The sequence below is a fragment of the Salvelinus fontinalis genome, chromosome 1 (assembly GCF_029448725.1).
Source record: "Salvelinus fontinalis isolate EN_2023a chromosome 1, ASM2944872v1, whole genome shotgun sequence".
Classification (NCBI taxonomy): Eukaryota; Metazoa; Chordata; class Actinopteri; order Salmoniformes; family Salmonidae; genus Salvelinus; species Salvelinus fontinalis.
The window spans coordinates 34,118,175-34,143,201 of NC_074665.1; the positions used below are offsets into that span (position 1 = coordinate 34,118,175).

Genomic DNA, 25,027 nt, shown 5'->3' on the forward strand with positions numbered 1-25,027 from the left:
CTGAAAAGTACCCAAGGCCTTGCCTTGGCTCCAAGTTAGAGCAGTTCCGCCAGAGCCATGGCCCAGTGAGACAACAAGAAGCCTGAGCCGGAGTAAAACACTGAGGTAGACGGAAATTCACCATCATAGTACCACAGCAATGTGAGTATTATGACAGTATAGAATCACAAATGGTCTAATATTGCAGTATAACAACCAATGTTACAATATTACAAGGTGATTTATTAATGCTGTAGTCTAGATAGCAGCTCAATAAAGAGTCATATGAAAACCAGTAGTTTATTTGAGGATATTACACATTGAAAAGACAAGCCAACTTGAGAAACAGATCAGTGCGCATTACACAGTGGTAAAAGTGAGATGACGATATGATAAAGAGGAAATACTCGCTGACTGATGACTGCACTGTCAGAGAGGAAACCTGAAGTTTGAAGATAGGCTATATTCATGTAAACTTTTTCTTTATTTTCTAAAATGAGAACTTGTCACAAGGTAGAGAGTTGGATATACACTGAGTATACCAAACACGAGGAATACCTTCCTGATATTAGCTCCACATCCTTTCTGTGGTGGACCATTCTTGGTACACACAGGAAACGGTTGAGCATGACAAATCCAGCAGCATTGCAGTTGTTGACGTAAACCGGTGGGCCTGGCACCTACTACCATACCCTGTTGAAAGGCACTTCTATGTTTTGTCTTGCCCATTCACCCTCTGAATGGCACACATACATAATCCATGTCTCAACTGTCTCAAGGCTTAAAAATCCTTGTTTAACCTGTCTACTTCCCTTCATCTACATTGATTTGAAGTGGATTTAATATCTACATTGATTTGAAGTGGATTTAATAAGAGACAACAATAAGGCATCATAACTTCACCTGGTCAGTCTCTATAATGGAAAGAGCAGATGTTTCGTACACTCGGTGTATATTGAGTTAGAGTTTAACATCAAAAGGCTTTTACCACATCTTGCTGTATATTAGGCTACTCATAGAAAGCTTTTATTGTCTAGTTTTATGTTCCCTGTATTCATATGAACATTTGCTTCATAAGGCCTTGGTCCATGGTCTCATGTCAGATTCCGTCACTCCTCCGTAAAGCTCGTCCCTCAGCCGATCTGTCTTGTAGGACATGGAACTCAAATTCAAACCGCCATTCAAAAAATGAAAACAGTACAAAATGTAACAATATCACTGTGCCCTCATATGACTCTCCATGAAATAGGCCGAATAACTAAGAATAATCCTAGAGTATTTAAATTGAAGTAAATGTGACTAAATGACTCACTGAAAATGTTCCAAGTATAATATGCTATACTTATAAATATTATTTACATATAAATAAAACAATTATCCAAAATGTGACCAGAGGACAATATTCAGAAAATAGTTCAAAACCCACACAAATAGGCTATTTGACAACGATTCTTACTTCTGTAACAATGTGAAAAATGTAAACAACTATTCAGAGACTATTTCAAAATGTAGGTAAACTCTCAATAAGATTAGGTACAGAACAGGCCTGACACAAAATGTAGAAAGAGTAGCCTACTTTGACAACAATTCAGTGGATGCAACAAGTAATAGATCGAGACAGATAAAGAGAGTGTAACGTCCTGACCAGAGTTCTTATGTGTTTTGCTTGTTTAGTGTTGGTCAGGACGTGAGCTGGGTGGGAATTCTATGTTGTGTGTCTAGTTCGTCTGTTTCTGTTTTCAGCCTAATATGGTTCTCAATCAGAGACAGCTGTCAATCGTTGTCCCTGATTGAGAATCATATACAGGTGGCTTGTTTTGTGTTGGGGATTGTGGGTGGTTGTTTCCTGTGTCAGTGTTTGTGCCACACAGGACTGTGACGGTTAGTTTGTTTGTTATTTTGTATCGTGTCTATGTCTAACGTTAGTAGCTTGTGTATTGCACTTTCGTTTGTAGCTTCACGGTCGTTTGATGTTTTGTATTAGTTTGTCAGTATCTTGTCTTTGTGTTTATTAAATTCATGGAAAATTACCACGCTGCACATTGGTCCTCTGATCCTTCTCTCATATTCAAATTCATAAATTCATATTTCACACTGTCACTTTAGTGTTTGCATTTAGCCTACAACATGTCATGGAACTTCTGGAAGCATGGCCCCATCCTTAAAAGTGGCACAGAACACGTAGCGCACCCAAAGGAGGTTTCTAAACATCTCCCACTCCTTGCCCTGCATCCATTTGGGATGCACAACACACAACCTCTCTTGCAACCTTCAAACTTTACCTGCTTTCAAATGAGTGACAACTCGGTCCACATGCCCTGGTGCCACACTCTTAGCTCCCCTCTTCCTGCCACTGTAGCCATATCCCAAAGTGAATGCCCAAGCTGCCTTTTTAACGCCTTCATGAACCAGCGCCTGCGGTTTCTGGGAAGGGGCCTTGCAGGGTCCACCACACAATGTACGCATTTATGATGGAAATGTTGAGCATCCCCCAAACACATACTTCCACCATTGTGCACCCAACATTGTAATAGCTCAATAGCTCCTCAAGCTCTGGAACAGACATACAGTTGAAGTCGGAAGTTAACATACACCTTAACCAAATATATTTAAACTCAGTTTTTCACAATTCCTGACATTTAATCCTAGTAAAAATTCCCTGTCTTAGGTCAGTTAGGATCACCACTTTATTTTAAGAATGTGAAATGTCAGAATAATAGTAGAGAGAATGATTTATTTCAGCTCTTATTTCTTTCATCACATTCCCAGTGGGTCAGAAGTTTATAGACACTCAATTAGTATTTGATAGCATTGCCTTTAATTGTTTAACTTGGGTCAAACGTTTCGGGTAACCTTCCACAAGCTTCCCACAATAAGTTGGATGAATTTTGGTCCATTCCTCCTGACAGAGCTGGTGTAACTGAGACAGGTTTGTAGGTCTCCTTCCTCGCACACACTTTTTCAGTTCTGCCCACAAATTTTCTATGGGATTGAGGTCAGGGCTTTGTGATGGCCACTCCAATACCTTGACTTTGTTGTCCTTAAGCCATTTTGCCACAACTTTGTAAGTATGCTTGGGGTCATTGCGACCAAGCTTTAACTTCCTGACTGATGTCTTGAGATGTTGCTTCAATATATCCACATAATTTTCCACCCTCATGACGCCATCTATTTTGTGAAGTGCACCAGTCCCTCCTGCAGCAAAGCACCCCCACAACAGGATGCTGCCACCCCCGTGCTTCACGGTTGGGATGGTATTCTTCGGCTTGCAGGCCTCCCCCTTTTTCCTCCAAACATAACGATGGTCATTATGGTCAAACAGTTCTGTTTTTGTTTCATCAGACCAGTGGACATTTCTCCAAATAGTACGATCTTTGTCCCCATGTGCAGATGCAAACCGTAGTCTGGCTTTTTTATGGCGGTTTTGGAGCAGTGGCTTCTTCCTTGCTGAGCGGCCTTTCAGGTTATGTCGATATAGGACGCGTTTTACTGTGGATATAGATATTTTGTGCGTGTTTCCTGCAGCATCTTCACAAGGTCCTTTGCTGTTGTTCTGGGATTGATTTGCACTTTTCACACCAAAGTACGTTCATCTCTAGGAGACAGAACGTGTCTCCTTCTTGAGCAGTATGACTGCTGCATGGTCCCATGGTGTTTATACTTGTGTACTATTGTTTGTACAGATGAATGTAGTACCTTCCGGCGTTTGGAAATTGCTCCCAAGGATGACCCAGACTTGTGGAGGTCTACATTTTTTTCTGATGTCTTGGCTGATTTCTTTTGATTTTGATGTCAAGCAAAGAGGCACTGAGTTTGAAGGTAGGCCTTGAAATACATCCACAGGTACACCTCCAATTGACTCAAAATTATGTCAATTAGCCTATCAGAAGCTTCTTAAGCCATGACATAATTTTTGGGAATTTTCCAAGCTGTTTAAAGGCAGTCAACTTAGTGTATGTAAACTTCTGACCCACTGGAATTGTGATACAGTGAATTATAAGTGAAATAATCTGTCTGTAAACCATTTTTGGAAAAATGACTTGTGTCATGCACAAAGTAGATGTCCTAACCGACTTGCCAAAACTATAGTTTTTAACAACACATTTGTGGAGTAGTTGAAAAACAAGTTTTAATGACTCCAACCTAAGTGTATGTAAACTTCTGACTTCAACTGTAAGTTCCTACCACTTTTAAAAACAACTCCAAAACCCCTGCCACTGTCACTTTAGGCCCAGGCTGTGTGGTACAAGGATGAATGGTGGGACGTAGACGCCCCTCTCGGGTGTGCTCTCCCTCTTCCCCTCCGCTCTCTCTGCTTCCTAATCTCCCTCTGCTTCTTCCTCTCCCTCTTCACTCTCCTCTTTCTCTCTACCTCCAGGCCCCTCTCCCTCCACTCTCCTCTCTGTCCTCTTCACTCTCCTTTTCCTCTCTCCCACTCCACATCTCTATCCCTCCAATCATCTCTAACTCCTCTTCCTCCCTGCCTTTTGCTGCTGAGCCCTGACTCTCCACATCACTTCCCTCACTTTCACTGACCTAGCGGAGCAGAGTAACAGAGGAAAAGGAGAAGAGCAACAAATAGAATACAACTGTAGTCAGGAACATCAACTTTCTCTCTCCCTCACACTGTCTCTCTTCCTTCCTCTTTATTTTTCTCAACCATACACATACTCTCTTCCTAATAAGGGGTTTCCATAATAAATTGTGTGATAGAGTTACACGCCTCCCATTCCACACACAGACACACTCTCTCTCTCTCCTCCAATCAACTCTTGCTTTCTTGCCAGACATACTAACTACAGAGTTCGTCAATGTTATCTGATTAGTTGCGAAACTGGGACAGTTTCCAAAGTAATTGCATCGGTAGAAACAGGACAAAACAAGCTACATGTTAGCTGGCTATGTAAACAAATATCCAACTAATCTAACGCGACAGGTAAGCTGTCAAATAATAGGAAAACGAGACAATGTATAGCCTATGAAGATCTGCACCTAGCAAACATGATAAACCATAACCTAAGCCCAACATATAAACACAAATTACTCTAGACTTTATTTCGGTGGCAAATTAGCTGGTTGTCTGTATGGCCAGCTAGTGAAAGTGACTGAGGTTGACACACCCAATTTTACCGCTACAAATAACTTTTCTTGCCTGACAGACTTATTAAATTACCTTGAAGTTGTAGACATGCAGACCCACATATAAGAGGATCTGACTTCAAAAACCAGTCCGTAGATCAGCATGTTTCTCCGTGATCGTATTGTTGAGTCAACTGAGCACAATCAGCAGCTGACTCTGGAGGCTACCGCAATGACTCGTGGCAGAAGAACAACTACTTCATAAAAACTCATAATGTGTAAGCTTTGGCATAACTAGCTACAATAGTAGCTTGCTAGCTATCTTTTGTTGGAATATTCAACATTGTCTGTGCAGCGCTAAGTAGGAAGCTGGTTGGTTAGCAGCATCCTTTCTGTCAAAGATGATTTAATTGACTGGCTCCGTTTACGCATTAGCAAGCTAATGTTAAAGGACAAATTTATGTTAGCTTTCATGCCATAGTCAAACTTCAGAAATATTGCTAATTTAAGCAAAATAACCCTTAGCTAGGGGCGACTTCAAGACTTCCTCACCAAAAAAAGCATCAATATTATTGACATTTATTGTTTTAGCCAGATTAATTCAGACAGTTTTGCGGCAGAAATTGGCTTCAGCAGATGACGTCGCCTAGGCAATATTTTTGAATGTTAGACAGATGATAGTCCCAGTCGGTATTAGATAGAATGTCGTGGTCCCGCCTGTCTGTGGGGGAAAAAAAACCTGTGTTTACCTAGGATACCACATTGTCTCACAGCAAAAAGTTGTCCTTTTTCAAATGCAATTGTATTTTTGTCTGTTTGTTTTAGTCCATTACAAAACAACATTTAATAAAGTACATGATTTAAGATTACTTTTCAGCATTACCTGCTCCTGAGCGTTCTCACTACTTAGTAAAACGTAATATTGTAGGGCTTCCCTCATGCCCCTTTTCATGACACCTTGACGGTGCTAGCAACCACGTGAGTGAGTGAGCGCTAGCTAGCCGACCAGAACATTAAGCTAGCCAAGACCAACAGCACAAACAAATGGACTATACAGTACCAGTCAGAAATTTGGACACACCTACTTATTCCAGGGTTTTTCTTTATTTCTACAATTTTCTACATTGTAGAATAATAGTGAAGACATCAAACTATGAAATAACACATATGGAATCATGTAGTAACACAAAAAAGTGTTAAACAAATCAAAATATATTTTATATTTGAAATTCTTCAAAGTAGCCACCCTTTGCCTTGATGACAGATTTGCACACTCTTGGCATTCTCTTAATCAGATTCATACTGATGGTGATGGTGTTGATGTGAGCCATGACCAGCCTTTCAAAGCACTTCATGGCTACAGACGTGAGTGCTACGGGTCGGTCGTCATTTAGGCAGGTTACCTTAGTGTTCTTGGGCACAGGCACTATGGTGCTTAAAACATGTTGGTATTACAGACTCGGACAGGGAGAGGTTGAAAATGTCAGTGAAGACACTTGCTAGTTGGTCAGTTCATGCTCGCAGTGCATGTCCTGGTAATCTGTCTGGCCCTGTGGCCTTGTGAATGTTGACCTGTCTAAAGGTCTTACTCACATTGGCTGCAGAGAGCGTGATCATACAGTCTTCCGGGACAGTTGGTGCTCTCATGCATGTTTCAGTGTTATTTGCCTCGAAGCGAGCATAGAAGTAGTTTAGCTCGTCCTGTATGATCGTGTCACTGGGCAGCTCTCGGCTGTGCTTCCCTTAGTAGTCTGTAATGGTTTGCAGGCCCTGCCACATCCGGCGAGCATCGGAGCCGGTGTAGTACGACTCGATCTTAGTCCTGTATTGACGCTTGCCTGTTTGATGGTTCTTCGGAGTGTATAGCGGAATTTGTTATAATCTTCCGGGTTAGAGTCCCGCTCCTTGAAAGCGGCAGCTCTAGCCTTTAGCTCAGTGCGGATGCTGCCTGTAATCCATGGCTTCTGGTTGGGGTATGTACGTACGGTCACTGTGGGGGGGACGTCATCGATGTACTTACTGATGAAGCCAATGACAGATGTGGTGTACTCCTCAACGCCATTGGAGGAATCCCGGAACATATTCCAGTCTGTGCTAGCAAAACAGTCCTGTAGCTTAGTATCGGCTTCATCTGACCACTTTTTTATTGATCTAGTCACTGATGCTTCCTGCTTTAGTTTTTGCTTGTAAGCAGGAATTAGAGGGATGGAATTATGGTCAGATTTGCCAAATGGAGGGCGAGGGAGAGCTTTGTATGCATCTCTGTGTGTTGAGTATAGGTGGTCCAGAGTTCTTTTCCATCTGGTTGCAATTTAACATGCTGATAGAAATTTGGTAAAACTGATTTAAGTTTCCCTGTATTAAAGTCCCCGCCTACTAGGAGCGCCGCCTCTGGGTGAGCGTTTTCTAGTTTGCTTATGGCGGTATACAGCTCATTCAATGCTATCTTAGTGCCAGCCTCTGACTATGGTGGTCTAGTGGAATGCCTTATTATCACCTGAATATCGACTCGGAGTAGCAGAACTACTTTCGAGCTATCCCATTATCCTTTGCGATATACGAGACAAATCAGTGCAGGCGGAATTGAAGTGCTATCTGACGTAAGACAATGGCCTTAGTCATAATGCAGTTTGAATGTCTATGAGCAGTTATTAGCGCCCAATTTCTCCATTGTAATGCATTTCTCATAAGGAGTTAAATATGCATCATGAAGAGGGTATTCATATGCAGTGTTGCCATTTATTCTTCTTACTTGTAATGAAACTGGTCTGGGTATATTTCTGTTGATAGTTCTGTGAATTTTGCATCTCAAACTAAATAATTTTGGTAATCCGAGTTGATGTGCATTTTAAACTGCCAACCACAAAACCAACCCGACCCTAATGATTGCCAAAAAACTGCTCTCGTGGGTCTTTAGTCTTTAGCCTAGATGTAAGTCTAATATATGTTGAAATGTAAAAAAAAAAAAAAGAACATATCCAGTTACTGCGGCTGACATTATGACTGTTTTCGTTCTACAGAATGACACCTCTACAACACCTTGACTCTTTTAATAATTCCCCTGAGACACACACTCATTTGAGATGACTGAAAATACTGTGTGACTCACACGAATACACTCTGCAGTGCTTAATCTCTGTTTAATTTGTCATGCCAAGTGTAACAACCATGTTGTTATCTGTTATACATTTTAGGGCTTCAGAGAGTTTGTTGCAGGAGCGTTACACATCATGCCCCACTCGAGCACTTCCTAAAAGACCAACTCAGAGGACCACCTTTCCCCCTCCCATACCCCGGAGAACACGGTGACGCACATCTCTGCTGTATCATTTTGAATGTCTGCCCTCCAAAATGTATATCAATGTCTAATCAGGCAGTACTATTTATTCTGTTTTTTTGGGGGGGGGGGGGGGGGGGGGTGGGTGGGTGGGTGTGGCATAAAAGACTGTAAAAACGCCAGCAAATAATTTGCAATCAGTTGATTTTTATTTTGAAACACTGTTCCAAAGTATTCCCATGCATAATAGAGAGATATACAGTATGTGATCGTATAAACATGTAAGCAGGGTTTGAATGTTTAGTCAATTATTATATCTGTTTGGGCTTCTTGTGGTCAATTTGCAGTCTATAAATGATGTGTAACTATGTTCCGGCCCTCTGCTCAATAAATCTAGTTGATGATCGCTGATTTATATGAACATCAGAACACATGAAGGTTTGAGTGTGTAGAACAGAAGCACATAGAACATGATCATCAAGTCAGTCAATTCAGGAAGTAAACTGAAATTCCAATTTCAATGGGCAATCTTGGATTCAAACAACAAAGCACACCCCGTCACTTTTTAGGTGAACCGCTGAGAGATGGGCCTGTAGAAATGTAATAAAAAAAGGGAAACCATTTTTTAATGACTTCTCAATAAAATTAAAATAAGCTATTCATTTCAAAAGTTTTTATTTGTTTAGAATTTTAGATTTCAATCATTTTCAGAATTGACTGACTTGAATTCTAACTGACCCCAACCCTACCATAGACCCATTGATACTGTACATGGATCTTGTAATAACTGCATGCGTTAGAATTGTAAAGGGTTTTCAACAAAGTGATCAAATAAAGATTGTGTTTGTTTATCAAGCTTGTGCATGCGTACTACTGTATTATACAACCGATCACACAATGAAGTTTGATTTTACAAATGCAAAGTTTAAACATTCATGTAATCTGTTTAAAAATAAATATGTTGAGTTCAGTGGCAATTTTAGCATGTAAATCTTGGTGTGTCTTTTTTTTAGATGCATGCCAGGTAACCCACAACCCAACACTAAAAACTACATTAATTGCACTATAACGGTGACAAACGGTGCCCACATACTGTTAGGGCCTACATAAAGCTGTCCCAACAGCAGAGTCTCAACAGCAGTCTCAACACCTTACCACTGCTACACCTGGCTATCAGCGGAGCCTTGTCTGGCAGCGAAACAGTTCCTTCAGCCTCATTTACTGCCTTTTAAAAAAACATAGCCGGCATGGCTGACTTGCAAACAAATGTGGTTTCTACTGACAATTGAGATGTACAAACTATGGCATAAGGGAACGACGAGTGGATAAGAGGCAATCCGTAATTTCGATTAAGACCTTAATGAGCGAGGTAGGATGGAAGTAGTCAATATAACTATTTGTTCAATAAAATGGGCATATAAGCAGACAATATTCAATGATTACATTTCTCTTAAACAGGCTATAGGCTACATGTGCACCATCAAGTCAGAACAGTAGGCGAAATTAGGAGGGGAAACGGGACCTAATTGTTAGGGTGAGGAACATGGGCTACTAACAGCTTATTACACAACATACACATAGTATTACTTTCTTAGCTACAGTATACATATCTCCCTGGCATATTACATCATTTATGCAGCAGCATACAATACATTTTTGGACTCACCTTGTTGTGCTGTGCTCACTTGAACAGGAAGCTGGTGCTGCGGTCCTTCGTGGGCAAATTTTGTCATCAAACTTGGTCATCAAAGTCTGGCATTCTCTGGATTTATGGTGCTTTCAAGACAACTGGGAACTCGGGAAAAAACAAGGTTGAATCATGATGACCTCAGGGATCTTCAGGTCGGAGCTCTAACAAGAGGTTCCAAACTTGCAATTCCGATTTGGATGACCGTTCAAAACATGTTTTCCCAATCGGAGCTAGTTTTTTTTCAGAGTTCCCAGTTGTCTTGAACTCACTGAAATCAGATTTCCAATTCTGAGTTTCCAGTTGTTTTGAGCGCGGCAGAAGTCATGCTGGATTGACACCATGGCCAATGTTGAATGTTTATCCTTTTAAGCTTGAGACCATTAAACCCAAACTTTGGACCACACACCCATTCCACTGAATAGCAGGCTAGTGATTGCCCTGCAATGCTTGCAGTTAGCCACTGATTCCTTCCAAACCACTCATTGTTGAATTTGCAATTTCCAAGTTGTTGCGTAATGTTTACGTCCAATTGCCGATGAGCACCGGTACGTTTTATCTATATTTTCTCTTTATTTATCTTCACATGACAAAGATTAAAAAGGATTTTCCAGTAGATTGTCAACGTGATTCATGATGATGACTGCTAGCTTGCTAGCAAAGATTTTGAAAATATGACGTTAACATGATGAGTCCAATCAAAGCTGCTGTAGATATAACTTAATTTGACTTCCTTTTATCTGTGGCCAATGACCTTGAGCCTTCTTGGATAGGCACTTCTAATGTAACTTTATGGCAGCATCCAAGGGGCTTGAATGTTCGAGCTCTACCCTTAGATTTGGCGGTGACGTAGTGTCCTCATGAGTGACAGAACACTAAGCCAATCACGACGCAACTAGAGACCATTACCAACCCCTACGCTTAGTATTTTCCGATGGCTGCCCCACCACCACAGAAAGCACTGAGCTAGGCTGTAACATCTGCATTTTGGAGCTGCCTTACTCATGAAAGCAAAAAAGAGACCATGTTTGTTTGCGGCTTTATTATTATTATTATTTGTATCTAGAAAGGCCCAGCATGACGGGTCGCTACTGGTTGCGTTAATGTTTGGTGTGCACTGCAAGACATGGACATGAACATTAATTTCCTAGACAAGCATTTTACACTGCACACTGTACATACTGTATGGTACAATATCAGCCACTTGGTGGCGCTCTGTACATGAGATACTTGTCTGGTGATGTTTGTTTTGTTCGGTGATGTTTGGCATGCTAGGCATTATTTCAAAACAGTTATTTACTTCTATATTTTATAATATATACACAATGAAATATCATGTGTTTATTGTCTGTTGCTTTGATGTTTAGTGTCATTGTCAACCTGCACAGCACAACACATTATTGTTCGCTTACATTTGAGTGTATTTCATACTGCAAGTACCATATGTAGCTTCACTGACAAGCCCAAGACAGATCCAATAGGCTACTCTTATGGTGTATTAATTTCTAACATTTGCACCTGTTGCTGAGTCACTATGCACAGTGGTCAGAAATACAATTGAAAAAAACACTAACTTCACCAAACCTCATACGCTGTAATTAATCAAATGCATAAATTTAATCTTACATGAATTTCATATTTGACAATAATGTATTTAATTAAATGACCCATCAACATTCTAAGGATCATAAATGTGTAAGAAACCTGTAATGTAAGAGTTTTGAAGATATCCCATTATATGACAATGAGTCCTGAAACCACCTCCCTCCCTTGCCTGTCCTCAAGGAGGGAAATACGCATGTAGCCTATGAGCGAGTGAGGTACAATGCGTTGTCGGGGTGATTGGTGGGTGCTGTGTAGCTCACTGTCCTGACTGTACATTGTAGCACAGACCTCTTTGCCGTGTGTGGGAGCGATATTGATAAACAACACTGGATTGCAACAAAGGTAAACGTTTTCCATTTTATTGTCTCTATCTCAAATGCTTTATTTGCACGTCAGATACTGTAAATAGCCTACAAAAGCCAATTTGCATCATGCTCATGTTGTATAATTTCGCCCCCTTGGTAACAAATGCCCTGACAAATTTGTGTTTGATTCTGTGCGCCGAGGGACTTGCGGTAATGTCTCGAGTGTTTGATTGTAATTCTAAAATTAGCCTATTACCTACATTGGTGGGCTTTTATTGTATTCCAAGTGGGACCAACATGGCCTGGGACTTAGTCTTCAGACGGCAGTACAGTCGTTGTGTTGAAGCTATACTGCAGTAAAGACACATCCATTTGATATCTGCAACCATACACACGACCGCTGCTCATCCTTGTGTCGCACTAGACTAGACACTAGTCTATAGCTTTGTAAAATGAAGTATCCCAAATCATGGAACGAAATAATGTAACGTTTATTATTGTCATGGAACGCTCTTTGCATGTTTTATCTGGTTACAAAAGACAATAGTCTACTATTGGCCTACTGCACATTGAACAACATCACTTGAACTCTTTCTTAGTTTACTCTTAATTGGTTCAGAATATTGTACCTGTTTTCATTAGAGCAGAAACAACAGATGGCAACATAGTATGTAGGTAAATACATGAATAACATCAGTGGTATGTATGGGCATAATGCAATGCATATTATGCGGCACTGATAGGTAACCGCATTTAACTTGATTTGTGGCTACTGTACAAAAGGTACCGTACAGTATAATGACATGTGGGTGGATGGATGGTTGTCTATTTACAAACTAGCATTCATCTCAAAATGTGAGTGTGAATAGGCTGTGAGCGAAGGGAAAAATGAGTCCGAGCTCTGAAATTCCCATTCTTATTATAATCTCTTGCGTGCCCAATGTCCATTCCAGTACATTGCATTCCACTGTAAACTATATGCCTACCTGGTTCTCTCTGTAATTAGTCTGTATGTGTAAAAATGACACAATGAATTAGATACTGCTGTCTCAACCTTCTGTACTGTGCTCTGCAGTTGGAAGCAAATATGATTACTGCATAACCAACCCACTGTATGAGCTAAATAAGAAACAACCTCTGGACAAATGCTATGGATTATGCTGTTATTGATTGTCTGCACAAACCCTCATGTCACATATAGACATGAAAGCAACTGAATGATCCATAGGGACTGAATGTACAATAGTAATGACACACTGAATGGTTACCTCCATGTTCAGACAGTTGTTTGACAAATCGACCTCGGGGCTGGTTTCCTGATTAAGTGCATGTGACCTGAATGTAATTTATAGATTGGCAGGTAAGGGTGCTCTCGAGAGGCTAGATGTTCTTTACCATTCAGCCATTAGATTTGCCACCAATCCACGATAATTGAGAATTTCAATAAGCATTTCTCTACGGCTGGCCATGCTTTCCATCTGGCTACCCCAACCCTGGCCAACAGCTCTGCACCCCCCGCAGCAACTGGCCCAAGCCCCCCCCCCGCTTCTCCTTCACCCAAATCCAGACAGCTGATGTTCTGAAAGAGCTGCAAAATCTGGATCCCTATAATCAGCTGGGCTAAACAATCTGGACCCTCTCTTCCTAAAATTATCCGCCACCAAGTCTTCGAAAGCCAAATGAACAAACAGATCAACGACCATGTAGAATCCCACTATACCTTCTCCGCTATGCAATCTGGTTTCCAAGCTGGTCACGGGTGCACTTCAGCCACGCTCTCGGTCCTAAACGATATCATAAGGTCATCTATAAGTCTTTGCTAGGTAAAGCTCTGCCTTATCTCAGCTCACTGGTCACTATAGCAACACCCACCCATAGCACTCGCTCCAGCAGGTATACTTCACTGGTCATCCCCAAAGCCAACATCTTCTTTGGCTGCCTTTCCTTCCAGTTCTCTGCTGCCTATGACTGGAACGAATTGCAAAAATCACTGAAGTTGGAGAATTATCATCTCCCTCACTAACTTTAAGCATCAGCTGTCAGAGCAGCTTACCGATCGCTGCAGCTGTACGTAGCCTATCTGTAAATAGCCCATTCAACCAACTACCTACCTTATCCCCATAGTTGTTTTTGTTTTTCTGCTCTTTTGCACACCTGTATTTCTACTTGCACATCCTCATCTGCACATATATCACACCAGTGTAAATTGCTCAATTGTAATTACTTCACCACTATTGGCCTATTTATTGCCTTACCTCCTTACTTCATTTGCACACACTGTATACAGATTTTTGTATTGTGTTATTGATTGTACGTTTGTTTATCCCGTGTGTAACTCTGTGTTGTTGTTTTTGTCACACTGCTTTGCTTTATCTTGGTCAGGTCGCAGTTGTAAATGAGAACTTGTTCTCAACTGGCCTACCTGGTTAAATAAAGGTGAAATTTAAAATTTTAAAATGCCCCTATAGGACACATCACTGCACTCTATACTCCTCTGTAAACTGGTCATCTCTGTATGTATACCTGTCACAAGACCCATTGGTTGATGCTTATTTATAAAACCCTCTTAGGCCTCACACCCCTCTATCTGAGATATCTACTGCAGCCCTCATCCTCCACATACAACACCCGTTCTGCCGGTCACATTCTGTTTAAGGTCCCCAAAGCAAACACATCCCTGGGTCGCTCGTCTTTTCAGTTCGCTGCAGCTAGCACCTGGAACAAGCTGCAACAAACACTCAAAATTGACAGTTTTATCTCTCCATTCAAAGACTCAATCATGGACACTCTTACTGACAGTTGTGGCTGCTTTGCGTGGTGTATTGTTGTCTCTACCTTCTTGCCCTTTGTGCTGTTGTCTGTGCCCAATAATGTTTGTACCATGTTTTGTGCTGCTACCATGTTGTACTGCTGCCATGTTGTGTTGCTACCATGTTGTTGTCATGTTGTGTTGCTACCATGCTGTGGTGTCATGTGTTGTTGTCTTAGGTCTCTCTTTATGTAGTGTTGTCTCTCTTGTTGTCATGTATGTTTTGTCCTATATTTTAATTTTATTTTCAATCCAAGCCCCCGTCCCCGCATGAGGCCTTTTGCCTTTTAGTAGGCCGTCACTGTAAATAAGAATTTGTTCTTAACTGACTTGCCTTCTAAAATAAAGGTTTTAAAAAAAACTTCCACATAAACAGGGTTGCCAGGTCTAGCTAAAATTTCTATAATAATGGCCACTCAAAACCTGCCCTGAAAATATACCCACATTTTTTCCCACTTTTCCACATCAAGAGAAGAGTTGCCAAATGTATACAATAAGCTAACGATGTTAGAAGCAAAGTTCGTTTTTCATCAAAATGATTATTATTGCGAACTATTACATGATGTAATAAACACATTTGAATATGTTGCAAGAGAAAATATAATTTGCCCTTATTAAACTCGCCAGATCATTTTCTTTCAATAGATGTTGATTTAACTCGTCTGACTACTATGATTAAGCAATAAGGCATGAGGGGATATGGTATATAGCCTAAGGGCTGTTTTTAAGCATTACACAACGCAGAGTGTCAACCCTGGGGTGCCTTAATGCTATTATAAACTGGTTACCAACATAATTAGAACAGTAAAAAGTATTTTTTTGTCATACCCATGGTATACGGTCTTATTGTATACATCTGCTTTCAGCCAATCAGCGTTCAGGGCTCAAACCCGGTTTATAATTGTAAATAAATCCCTTTTGCGCATGTGCATAACTATAGATACATCCACCAGGAGATTTTGAGTGATGAAAGTTGGACAGAGGATCTTGAAATCTCTGCGCAAGAAACACTTGGACAAAAAAACGAATGCTAGGCTATTTTCTGGCAATTGTGCTGTTATTATGTGCCAGATGTTAAGACCATTTGCAAGATTTACTTGTCATTTCAGTAGGCATAGGCTACAGAATAAAATCTGGGTTTATGGTTGTAATTCAACTTTGCCATGTCTTGCTTAGATACAGTGCATTCAGAAAGTATTCAGTACCCTTGGCATTTTCCACATTTTGTTACATTACAGCCTTATTCTAAAATGTATTAAATCAATAAAAATCCTCATCAATCTACACACAATACCCCATAAAGACAAAGGGAAAACAGTTTTACTGAAGATCCAGGTAGCCTTTAGCCCCTGATAGGCCTAAATCTTATTTCAGATAGGCTACAGTAGCCTAGCCAAGATGTAGGCAAGATGTAAACAGAGCGATTTAGCAGCTTGCTTAGTTCAAATATACTTAGAAATTTATTCAACATGAATAGCTTAGCAATTTTGAGGTAAGAAGTGCTTGTGTTTTCAAATATCCTGCTGGAATAGGCTACTGAGGATGGGGTCGCAATTTCAATCACTGAATTAAACATTAATAATGTGTATATGAACTGAATATTCTTGTCAACAACAGCCAGTGTTTATCAAAAAATAAAAATGCCTGTAGCCTAATCTGACTGACTGTTACCGTCAATCTAATGCGTGCAACTGATCGGCAATTTAAATAACTAAACACGGCCATTAATAATGGCAGAATAACACAAGGCTAAAACAACAATACACTGGCTATAGGCTATAGACTATTTATTAAATATGTTTGCCCGCTATAGGTAGGCTACACAAGTGGCACAAATGCATTTTCAATGACTCCAGTGATATTGTAATTTCAACATATTTATTGTAGCCTACAATGGCATATACATTTGATGGCCAACAGATGCAAATGTATCATTCTCCACATTTAATGTCAGTGTCATTGAGGACTTTCCCCCATAACAGAAGCACACGACTTCCATTTCAAATGTCCAATCCTGCATAATTACACGTTAATTAGCCTACCTACAACTGGTAAAAAGTTCCCACAGCGTGTGCATGCTGCTCTGTCACGGCTCACTAACATGAATCAGCCAATAGCGGACTGAGCTGCATGCTTCTCTCTCAACACACACACCCCTCCTGCGCTCCCCACATCTCACTCACTCAGCAACAGCCTGAGTTGAAATCTTAAATCAAATCAAACTTTGTTTGCCACATGCGCCGAATACAACAAGGGTACACTTTACCATGAAATGCTTACTTTACAAGCCCTTAACCAACAGTGCAGTTCAAGAAGAAGAAAATATTTACCAAGTAGGCTAAAATAAAAAGTAATAATACAAAGTAATACAATAAGAATAACAATTACGAGGCTATATACAGGGGGCACTGGTACCGAGTCAGTTTGCAGGGGTACAGGCTAGTTGAGGTAATCTGTACATGTAGGTAGGGGCGAAGTGACTATGCATAGGTAACAAACAAACAGCGAGTAGCAGCAGTGTACAAGAGAGGGGGGGGGGGTCAATGTAGATTGTCTGGTGGCTATTTTTATGAATTGTTTAGCAATCTAATGGCTTGGGGGTAGAAGCTGTCGAGGAGCCTTTTGGTCCTAGACTTGGCACTCCGGTACCGCTTGCCGTGTGATAGCAGAGAATACAGTCTATAACTTGAGTGACTGGAGTCTCTGACAATTTTATGGGCTTTCCTCACTGCCTATTATATAGGTCCTGGATGGCAGGAAGCTTGGCCCCAGTGATGTACTGGGCTGTTCGCACAACCCTCTGTAGCGCCTTACGGTCAGGCGGTGATGCAACCAGTCAGGATGCTCTCAATGGTGCAGCTGTAGAACCTTTTGAGGATCTCAGGACCCATGCCAAATCTTTTCAGTCTCCTGAGGGAGAAAAGGTTTTGTCGTGCCCTCTTCACGACTATCTTGGTATGTTTGGACCATGATAGTTCGTTGGTGATGTGGACACCAAGGAACTTGAAACTCTCGACCCGCTCCACTACAGCCCCGTCGATGTTAATGAGGGCCTGTTCAGACCACCTTTTCCTGTAGTCCACGATCAGCTCCTTTGTCTTGCTCACATTGAGGGAGAGGTTGTTGTCCTGGCACCACACTGCCAGTTCTCTGACCTCCTCCCTATTGGCCGTCTCATCGTTGTCGGTGATCAGGCCTACCCCTGTTGTGTCGTCAGCAAACTTATTGATGGTGTTGGAGTCTTGAATGGCCACGCAGTCGTGGGTGAACAGGGAATACAGGAGGGGACTAAGTACACACCCCTGAGGGGCCCCAGTGTTGAGGATCAGCGTGGAAGACGTGTTGTTGCCTACTCTTTCCACCTAGGGGCGTCCCGTCAGGAAGTCCAGGATCCAGTTGGAGAGGGAGGTGTTAATCCCAGAGTCCTTAGCTTAGTGATGAGCTTCGTGGGCACTATGGTGTTGAACGCTGAGCTGGTTTGACAATCTACAGCTGGTGGCCAAATTGACCTGCTGACCAAATGTGATTGGATGGTGGCTCTACAGTTTAAGGTCTCTGACAGGTGATTCATTATTTTGTTACCGGATATAATTACCTGCTCAGCTGGCCATCCTCAGCATCATGGCTAATTTGGCCAGGTTTACCTATGAGAAAAGCTAGCAGCTAACCAATTTAGACCAATGGTTTAACACCATGGTCTAAGCAAAAGTTCACAACATTCTGTTTATTCTAAATAACCGATGGGTCTTTGGGCAAGCCGGTTTCTGCCAGAGACACCAGAAAGGTTTCTGTTTCCATCCCGTGACTGCTTGTTGCTTAGCAACCTTCTCCCTCCCCCTTTTCTCCATCTGCTCCCATTGGCCAAAGTGGATCGTGCTGCTTGAAGCTTTATGCTTTTCAAGGTCGGTGTGCACAAAGAGAAGCCCACCAATGCAAGCGAGTAAACAAGAAAGTGAATAGACAATTTATTGTTTGGCGATTGATTTCTAGTCACCCTCTCGCTGGCTCTGCAAGTGGTGATGGAAAAACAAGGAAAACAAACCATTGGGAAAGGGGGATACCTAGTCACCTGAATGTGTCTACCACATTTAACCCAATCCATCTGAATCCGAGAGGTGCAGGGGCTGCCTTAATCAACATCCACATCTTCGGCACCCGGGGAATAGTGTGTTAACTGCTTTGCTCAGAACGACAGATTTTGACCTTATCAGGTCAGGGATTCGATCCAGACACGTTTTGGTTACTGGCCCGACGCTCTATCCGCTAGGCTACCTGCATTGTTGGTTGTCGTTTTGACAAAAGCATCCAGTTTTGCTATGTGCCCCACACAGCGTCATCCAGGCATGGTAGAATACCCAACAAAAATGTTAAAGGCAAGCATGTGTATGTAGTGTGCTGTAGTGATAAAGCTGAGTGCCTGCTTATCCAAATAAATAAAGTTGTCATTCTTGGAGCTGCCAGTTAATAGGCTATTAGTGCCCTTTAGTGCTTGTGTCAGGGTAAAGGGATAGACAGACATGGGGGTGGCACCCTTAAAATAGGCAGATATTGATACATTTTTAGAGATGTTATTTTCATATGAGCCTACCTTGTCAAAGCACTTGAAATGACTGGATTACGACATTGCTCTTTTTAGGTATGTGTAGCTACTGTATCCTTTGACAAACTAATCAAGTAGTCTGGTCACACAGCCACTCAGGGAGTTATAATATGCAACACACTGAACAGTAAGCTTGCATTCCATGTCCAAGTCAAAACATCCCCCTGAATTAAGGATGACATTTTCAACACTCTCTCAATAAATAACCTGAACAGTCATCAACAGTCCCATAAACATGTTAAGGTTCCCCAATGTTTAAGTCAATAGGAATCCACCTCCTACACTTAAGGTGAGACTTGTCCTCTGGCAGTGATAGTGTAGATGAGGTTTTCCAGTTACAGAATTACATTACATTTACATTTAAGTCATTTAGCAGACGCTCTTATCCAGAGCGACTTACAATTACCAAATTAAATACTCTATGTGTCAGCCAAATGGTATCTAATCTGTATTATCATGTACTCCATTGTAGTGTATTCTATGTTTAAGATTGATAATACATTTTTGAGAGATAAAAAATCCCATAATCCCATATAAAAAAAAACATATTTGTATTGTTTTGTATTTTTTGCCAGGTGCCTCACATTGTCTCATTGTTTATCCTCTCTCTCTCTGTGCCTCTCTGTGTATTCTCTACCAAGTGATCTTGGAGGAAAGTCCAGAGTCCTTGTGAAACAACCGTATCGTCCTTGGTAAACTGTCAGTTTAGTGACATTCTTATTACACTGGCTCTAAAAAGTCAGCTGTCAGGTTGTGCCCTCTCTAAAAATGTCCATGTGAGACGTTGTGTCCATGTGGTATGCCAGTGCCTTCCCTGTCAATCCTTTTCACGGCTATGCTAGCTTGCCGCAGCACCAGCAACAACTACCCTCCTACCTCAGAAGCCATAACCTTTCACTGGCCAGACCAACTCACTGGGTGGGTGTTTATCCTCTCTGAAAAGGGTGACACCTAGCCCCACCACTCGAACATACTGTAAAGCTCCCCTATTTTTCCCTATTCATTACACACATTTTAGTGGATGCTTATCATTTTCAAATATTTATTCTCCTTCAGTGCTTACGTGGATTTCAGTTATTTTCATTGCTATTGTGTTTAACTTTATCCATATTTTCTCGTGTAATATATTATGTAGGATTAAAAGAATACTCCAGTCCGGTAGGTATGTGTTGGACATATTTTCCCTCTCGACAATTACTCTTTCCTAAAAAACTAGAAACCCAGAAACACTAGAATATGTACAAGTTGCATACATTTCCTTTTAGGTTGCAGTTGTTTAAAACTAGTCCTTGAACATCCAATGGCTGTGGTGTGGAATTTGTAGAAGCCTCGGCTCACAGCCTGTGTGGATGCTGTTTATGGAAGAGAGGGGGACCTCTCAATTAGAGGGCTAAGCAGCTGCTCTGGAGCGGGCCTTTCTGTCCATGTTTGGAGCTGTTTGGTGAGATCCACACTGAGCGCTGGACAGCTTCTCTCCTCTCTGCCGTTTGTTGACAAAGCAAAAGTCAACTACGTGATGTAACAGCTCTCTGTCTTTCTCTATGTAGTACACCAGACCTCGTGGCGAGAGTTTTTGGAAATGAACACTAATCACATTTAAGGAAAACTCAGAAATATAGTAGGGATGCAGGGCTGTGTGAGGTGTATCATAGTTCAACTTGGTAGCACTCTCCTTTTGTTTATTTTAAAAAAAGCAAACAGCAGTTCTCAAACATGTGGAGACTAAAAGATTGCTACAGCACACAACAGCTGTTCACAGTCACTGGCAGTGACATTGAGTTTACAGGGAGTTAGATCATTAGATCATTTTACTGCAATAATATATAGTGGCAAGAAAAAGTATGCGAACCCTTTGGAATTACCTGGATTTCTGCATAAATTGGTCATACAATTTGATCTGATCTTCATCTAAGTCACAATAACAGACAAACACAGTGTGCTTAAACTAATAACACACAAATTATTGTATTTCTCTTGTCTATATTGAATACACCATTTAAACATTCACAGTGTAGGTTGGAAAAAGTATGTGAACCCCTAGGCTAGTGACTTCTCCAAAAGCTAATTGGAGTCAGGAGTCAGCTATCCTGGAGCCCAATCAATGAGACGAGATTGGAGATGTTGGTTAGAGCTGCCATAGCCCTATAAAAAAACACTCACAATATTTGAGTTTGCTATTCACAAGAAGCATTGCCTGATGTAAACCATGCCTCGAACAAAAGAGATCTCAGAAGACCTAAGATTAAGAATTGTTGACTTGCATAAAGTTGGAAAGGGTTACAAAAATATCTCTAAAAGCCTTGATGTTCATCAGTCCACGGTCAGACAAATTGTCTATAAATGGGGAAAGTTCAGCACTGTTGCTACTCTCCCTAGGAGGGGCCATAAGGAAAAGATGACTGCAAGAGCACAGCGCAGAATGCTCAATGAGGTTAAGAAGAATCCTAGAGTGTCAGCTAAAGAATTACAGAAATCTCTGGAACATGTTAAGTTTCTGTTGACGAGTCTACGATACGTAAAACACTAAACAAGAATGGTGTTCATGGGAGGGCACCACGGAAGAAGCCACTGGTGTCCAAAAAAAAACATTTTTGCAAAAGTGCACCTGGATTTTCCACAGTGCTACTAGCAAAATATTCTGTGGACAGATGAAACTACAGTTGAGTTGTTTGCAAGGAACACACAACACTATGAAAAAAGAGAAAAAAGGGCACAGCACACCAACATGAAAAACTTATCCCGTAAAGTATGGTGAGGGAGCATCATGGTTTGGGGCTGCTTTGCTGCCTCAGGACCTAGACAGCTAGCTATCATCGACGGGAAAACGAATTCCCAAGTTTATCTGGACATTTTGCAGGAGAATGTAAGGCTGTCTGCCAATTGAAGCTCAACAGAAGTTGGGTGATGCAACAGGACAACGACCCAAAACACAGAAGTAAATCAACAACAGAATGGATTCAACAGAAGAAAATACGCCTTCTGGAGTGGCCCAGTCAGAGTCCTGACCTCAACCCGATTGAGATGCTGTGGCATGACCTCAAGAGAGCGGTTCACATCCCAAGAATATTGCTGAACTGAAACAGTTTTGTAAAGAGGAATGGTTCAAAATTCTTCCTGACCATTGTACAGGTCTGATCCGCAACTACAGAAAATGTTTGGTTGAGGTTATTGCTGCCAAGGGAGGGTCAACCAGTTATTAAATCCAAGGGTTCACATACTTTTCCCACCCTGCACTGTGAATGTTTACACGGTGTGTTCAATAAAGACATGAAAATGTATAATTGTTTGTGTGTTATTAGTTTAAACAGACTGTTTGTCTATTGTTGTGACTTAGATGAAGATCAGATCAAATTTTTTGACCAATTTATGCAGAAATCCAGGTAATTCCAAAGGGTTCACGTACTTCTTCTCTGCTACTGTACATACTGTACTAGTATTACATTCCTCTCAACTGTTAATCACCATACAGTTTTACAGTTTAATGAGACCATAGTTGTTGATGTTGACCACATGTTGATAATCAACTTAGTGAAATGACACAGTATGACTGACCAGTGTATCAGTAAGAGAGCTTGTGAGTCAAGCCCAAGGGTTGTCCAGTATCTAATTCCAAACATCGTGTAATGTCCATTCTATGTTGCATGGACTGGATTTGGATGTGGGGCCAAATGTTTTGAAATTATCTGTTGCAGCTGTTGAGTGGGTGCCACATTCCCAGGTGGCATGCGATGACAGGTCCATCTGGGTACGCCTTGTGCTGAAAGCAACCAGACCCCCAGACTCCCTTGTTGGTCTGGTTCAAGGTCAGAACTGGGCACCTAAAGCAGAGGGTGCAGGGGCCGGTCCGTATCACCTCACCCAGTTAGTCTCAGAAGACTGAGGAGAGAGAGAGATCTTAAAGAGGGACTGTCTGGAGTCTTGTAGGCTGTTGTGACTGTCTGAGAGAGCTTCCTACTCAAGGCTGGTTGATCTGGTTTGCAAAGAAGCTTGTTGGTAAGCTGTGATCTTAATGCGACGTATTTGCAGAATTTTGTGTCTTTTGGAAATACCTTGTTTTAGGAGAGGGTTTTAAGGAAAGTGTGTGTACTTAACGTGAGTGTTGAAAACACCCTAGAACATATCTAGTGATGGAAAAATTTAAGTGATGCAGAAGATGTTTTTCCTGTATGTCTTTTCTATAACCATAAGTATATATACACAGTGGCATGTACTCCTTTGGCAAACAATGTTCTCCTCTTAAATGAGAAATACCCCACAAGCAGTTGTGTTGGGCTCCTTAAATATTATAATAGGGATGAGTTTGTCACATGACATCTTCCAAGCATCTTATCTATCTACACAACTTGCTCCGGCTTTGAGATGATTCTTGGTTTTGAAAAAGGTTCTGCTGAAGGGTAGCTGTCTGTGTTGTGGAACCTCTGCTGATAATATTTACTGTATAATGAATATGACTTTCTCTGTTTGTCCTGAATCACACTTTATGGAGAGTAATCTATCTTTAAGAAAACTCTGGAGTGCAATGTTGTTGTCTCCTTCGATTTGATGGGTTTTCTTATTTCTTGTGCCCCTGTTACTATACTTGGATGTGTAGTGTCAGCATTTGTTGCTGGCATGCCAACTTGTGTGGCCTTCCACTTCACTGCTGAGCCGTTGTTGCTTCTAGATGTTTCTACTTCACAATAACAGCACTTACAGTTGCCCAGGGCAGCTCTAGCAGGGCAGAAATTTGACAAACTGACTTGTTGGAAAGGTGGCATCCTATGACTGTGCCACATTGAAAGTCACTGAGCTCTTCAGTACGGGCCATTCTACAGGCAATGTTTGTCTATGGAGATTGCATGGCTGTGTGCTCGATGTCATACACCTGTCAGCATTGGGTGTTGCTGAAATAGTCGAATCCACTAATATGAAGGAGTGTCCACATACTTTAAAATATTTTTTTCTATACAGTCATTTCCCCACATATTTATCAAGAGTGTAAATAACTTCAGACCCCACTGTATAAACATATGGAATGTAAATGTCAATTTGCAGTCCCTCCAGGATTCTGCGATTGCAATTATGTTTTGAAAAATCAACAATCTCCCACAAATTATGTGAGAGCTTTCAAATTATACCCAATCACTGCACTATTTCCTCATAAAACAGTCAAGCCATTGTGATATTATCGCATAAAACTCACCCATTACCGCCGTACAGAAAGATGGCTCACAATTTCACGACACATTTAAGGCATAATATGGTTCAATCTATAAGGGCACAAGGCGAGACCCATATGCAGACACAGGAAGCAGATGGTTGAGCTCCGATATTTATTATAACACAAGGGGTAGGCAAAAGGCAGGTCGGGTACAGGCGAGAGTTCATAAACCAGGTCAGGGTCCAAACAGTACATGGCATTAGACAGTCTCGAGGTCAGGACAGGCAGGGGTTCAGTAACCAGGTTTGAGTCCAAACAGTACAAGGCGTTAGGCAGGCTCGAGGTCAGGGCAGGAAGAATGGTCAGGCAGGCGGGTTCGGTGTCAGGACAGGCAAGGGTCAAAAGCAGGAGGACTAGGAAAAACAGAGACTGGGAAAAATAGAAGCTAGGAGATAAATGCTGGTTGACTTGGCAAACAAGATGAACTGGCACAAAGAGACAGAAAACACAGGGATAAATACACCGGGGATGATGAGCGACACCTGG

At 41.4% G+C, this 25,027-nt stretch overlaps 2 protein-coding genes across 5 annotated transcripts in view; both read left to right on the forward strand.

The window, feature by feature from the left end:
- LOC129853504 (phosphoinositide 3-kinase adapter protein 1-like) overlaps positions 1 to 8,444 on the forward strand; it is a 31,937-nt gene extending 23,493 nt beyond the window's left edge. Inside the window, exon 17 of the mRNA XM_055919626.1 lies at positions 8,253 to 8,444. Coding sequence (XP_055775601.1) covers positions 8,253 to 8,367 — 115 coding nt within the window. The 3' untranslated portion in view covers positions 8,368 to 8,444. The remainder of the gene's footprint in view (positions 1 to 8,252) is intronic.
- A 3,389-nt stretch (positions 8,445 to 11,833) lies between these two features.
- LOC129853509 (sorbin and SH3 domain-containing protein 1) overlaps positions 11,834 to 25,027 on the forward strand; it is an 82,025-nt gene continuing 68,831 nt past the window's right edge. For 2 of the 4 annotated variants that reach the window (XM_055919638.1, XM_055919646.1), the window contains exon 1: positions 11,836 to 11,969. The gene's annotated coding sequence lies outside the window, so the exon portion shown is untranslated. Of the gene's footprint in view, positions 11,970 to 25,027 lie in introns of all 4 variants that reach the window. The other 2 variants (XM_055919663.1, XM_055919654.1) reach the window with 2 other exon arrangements.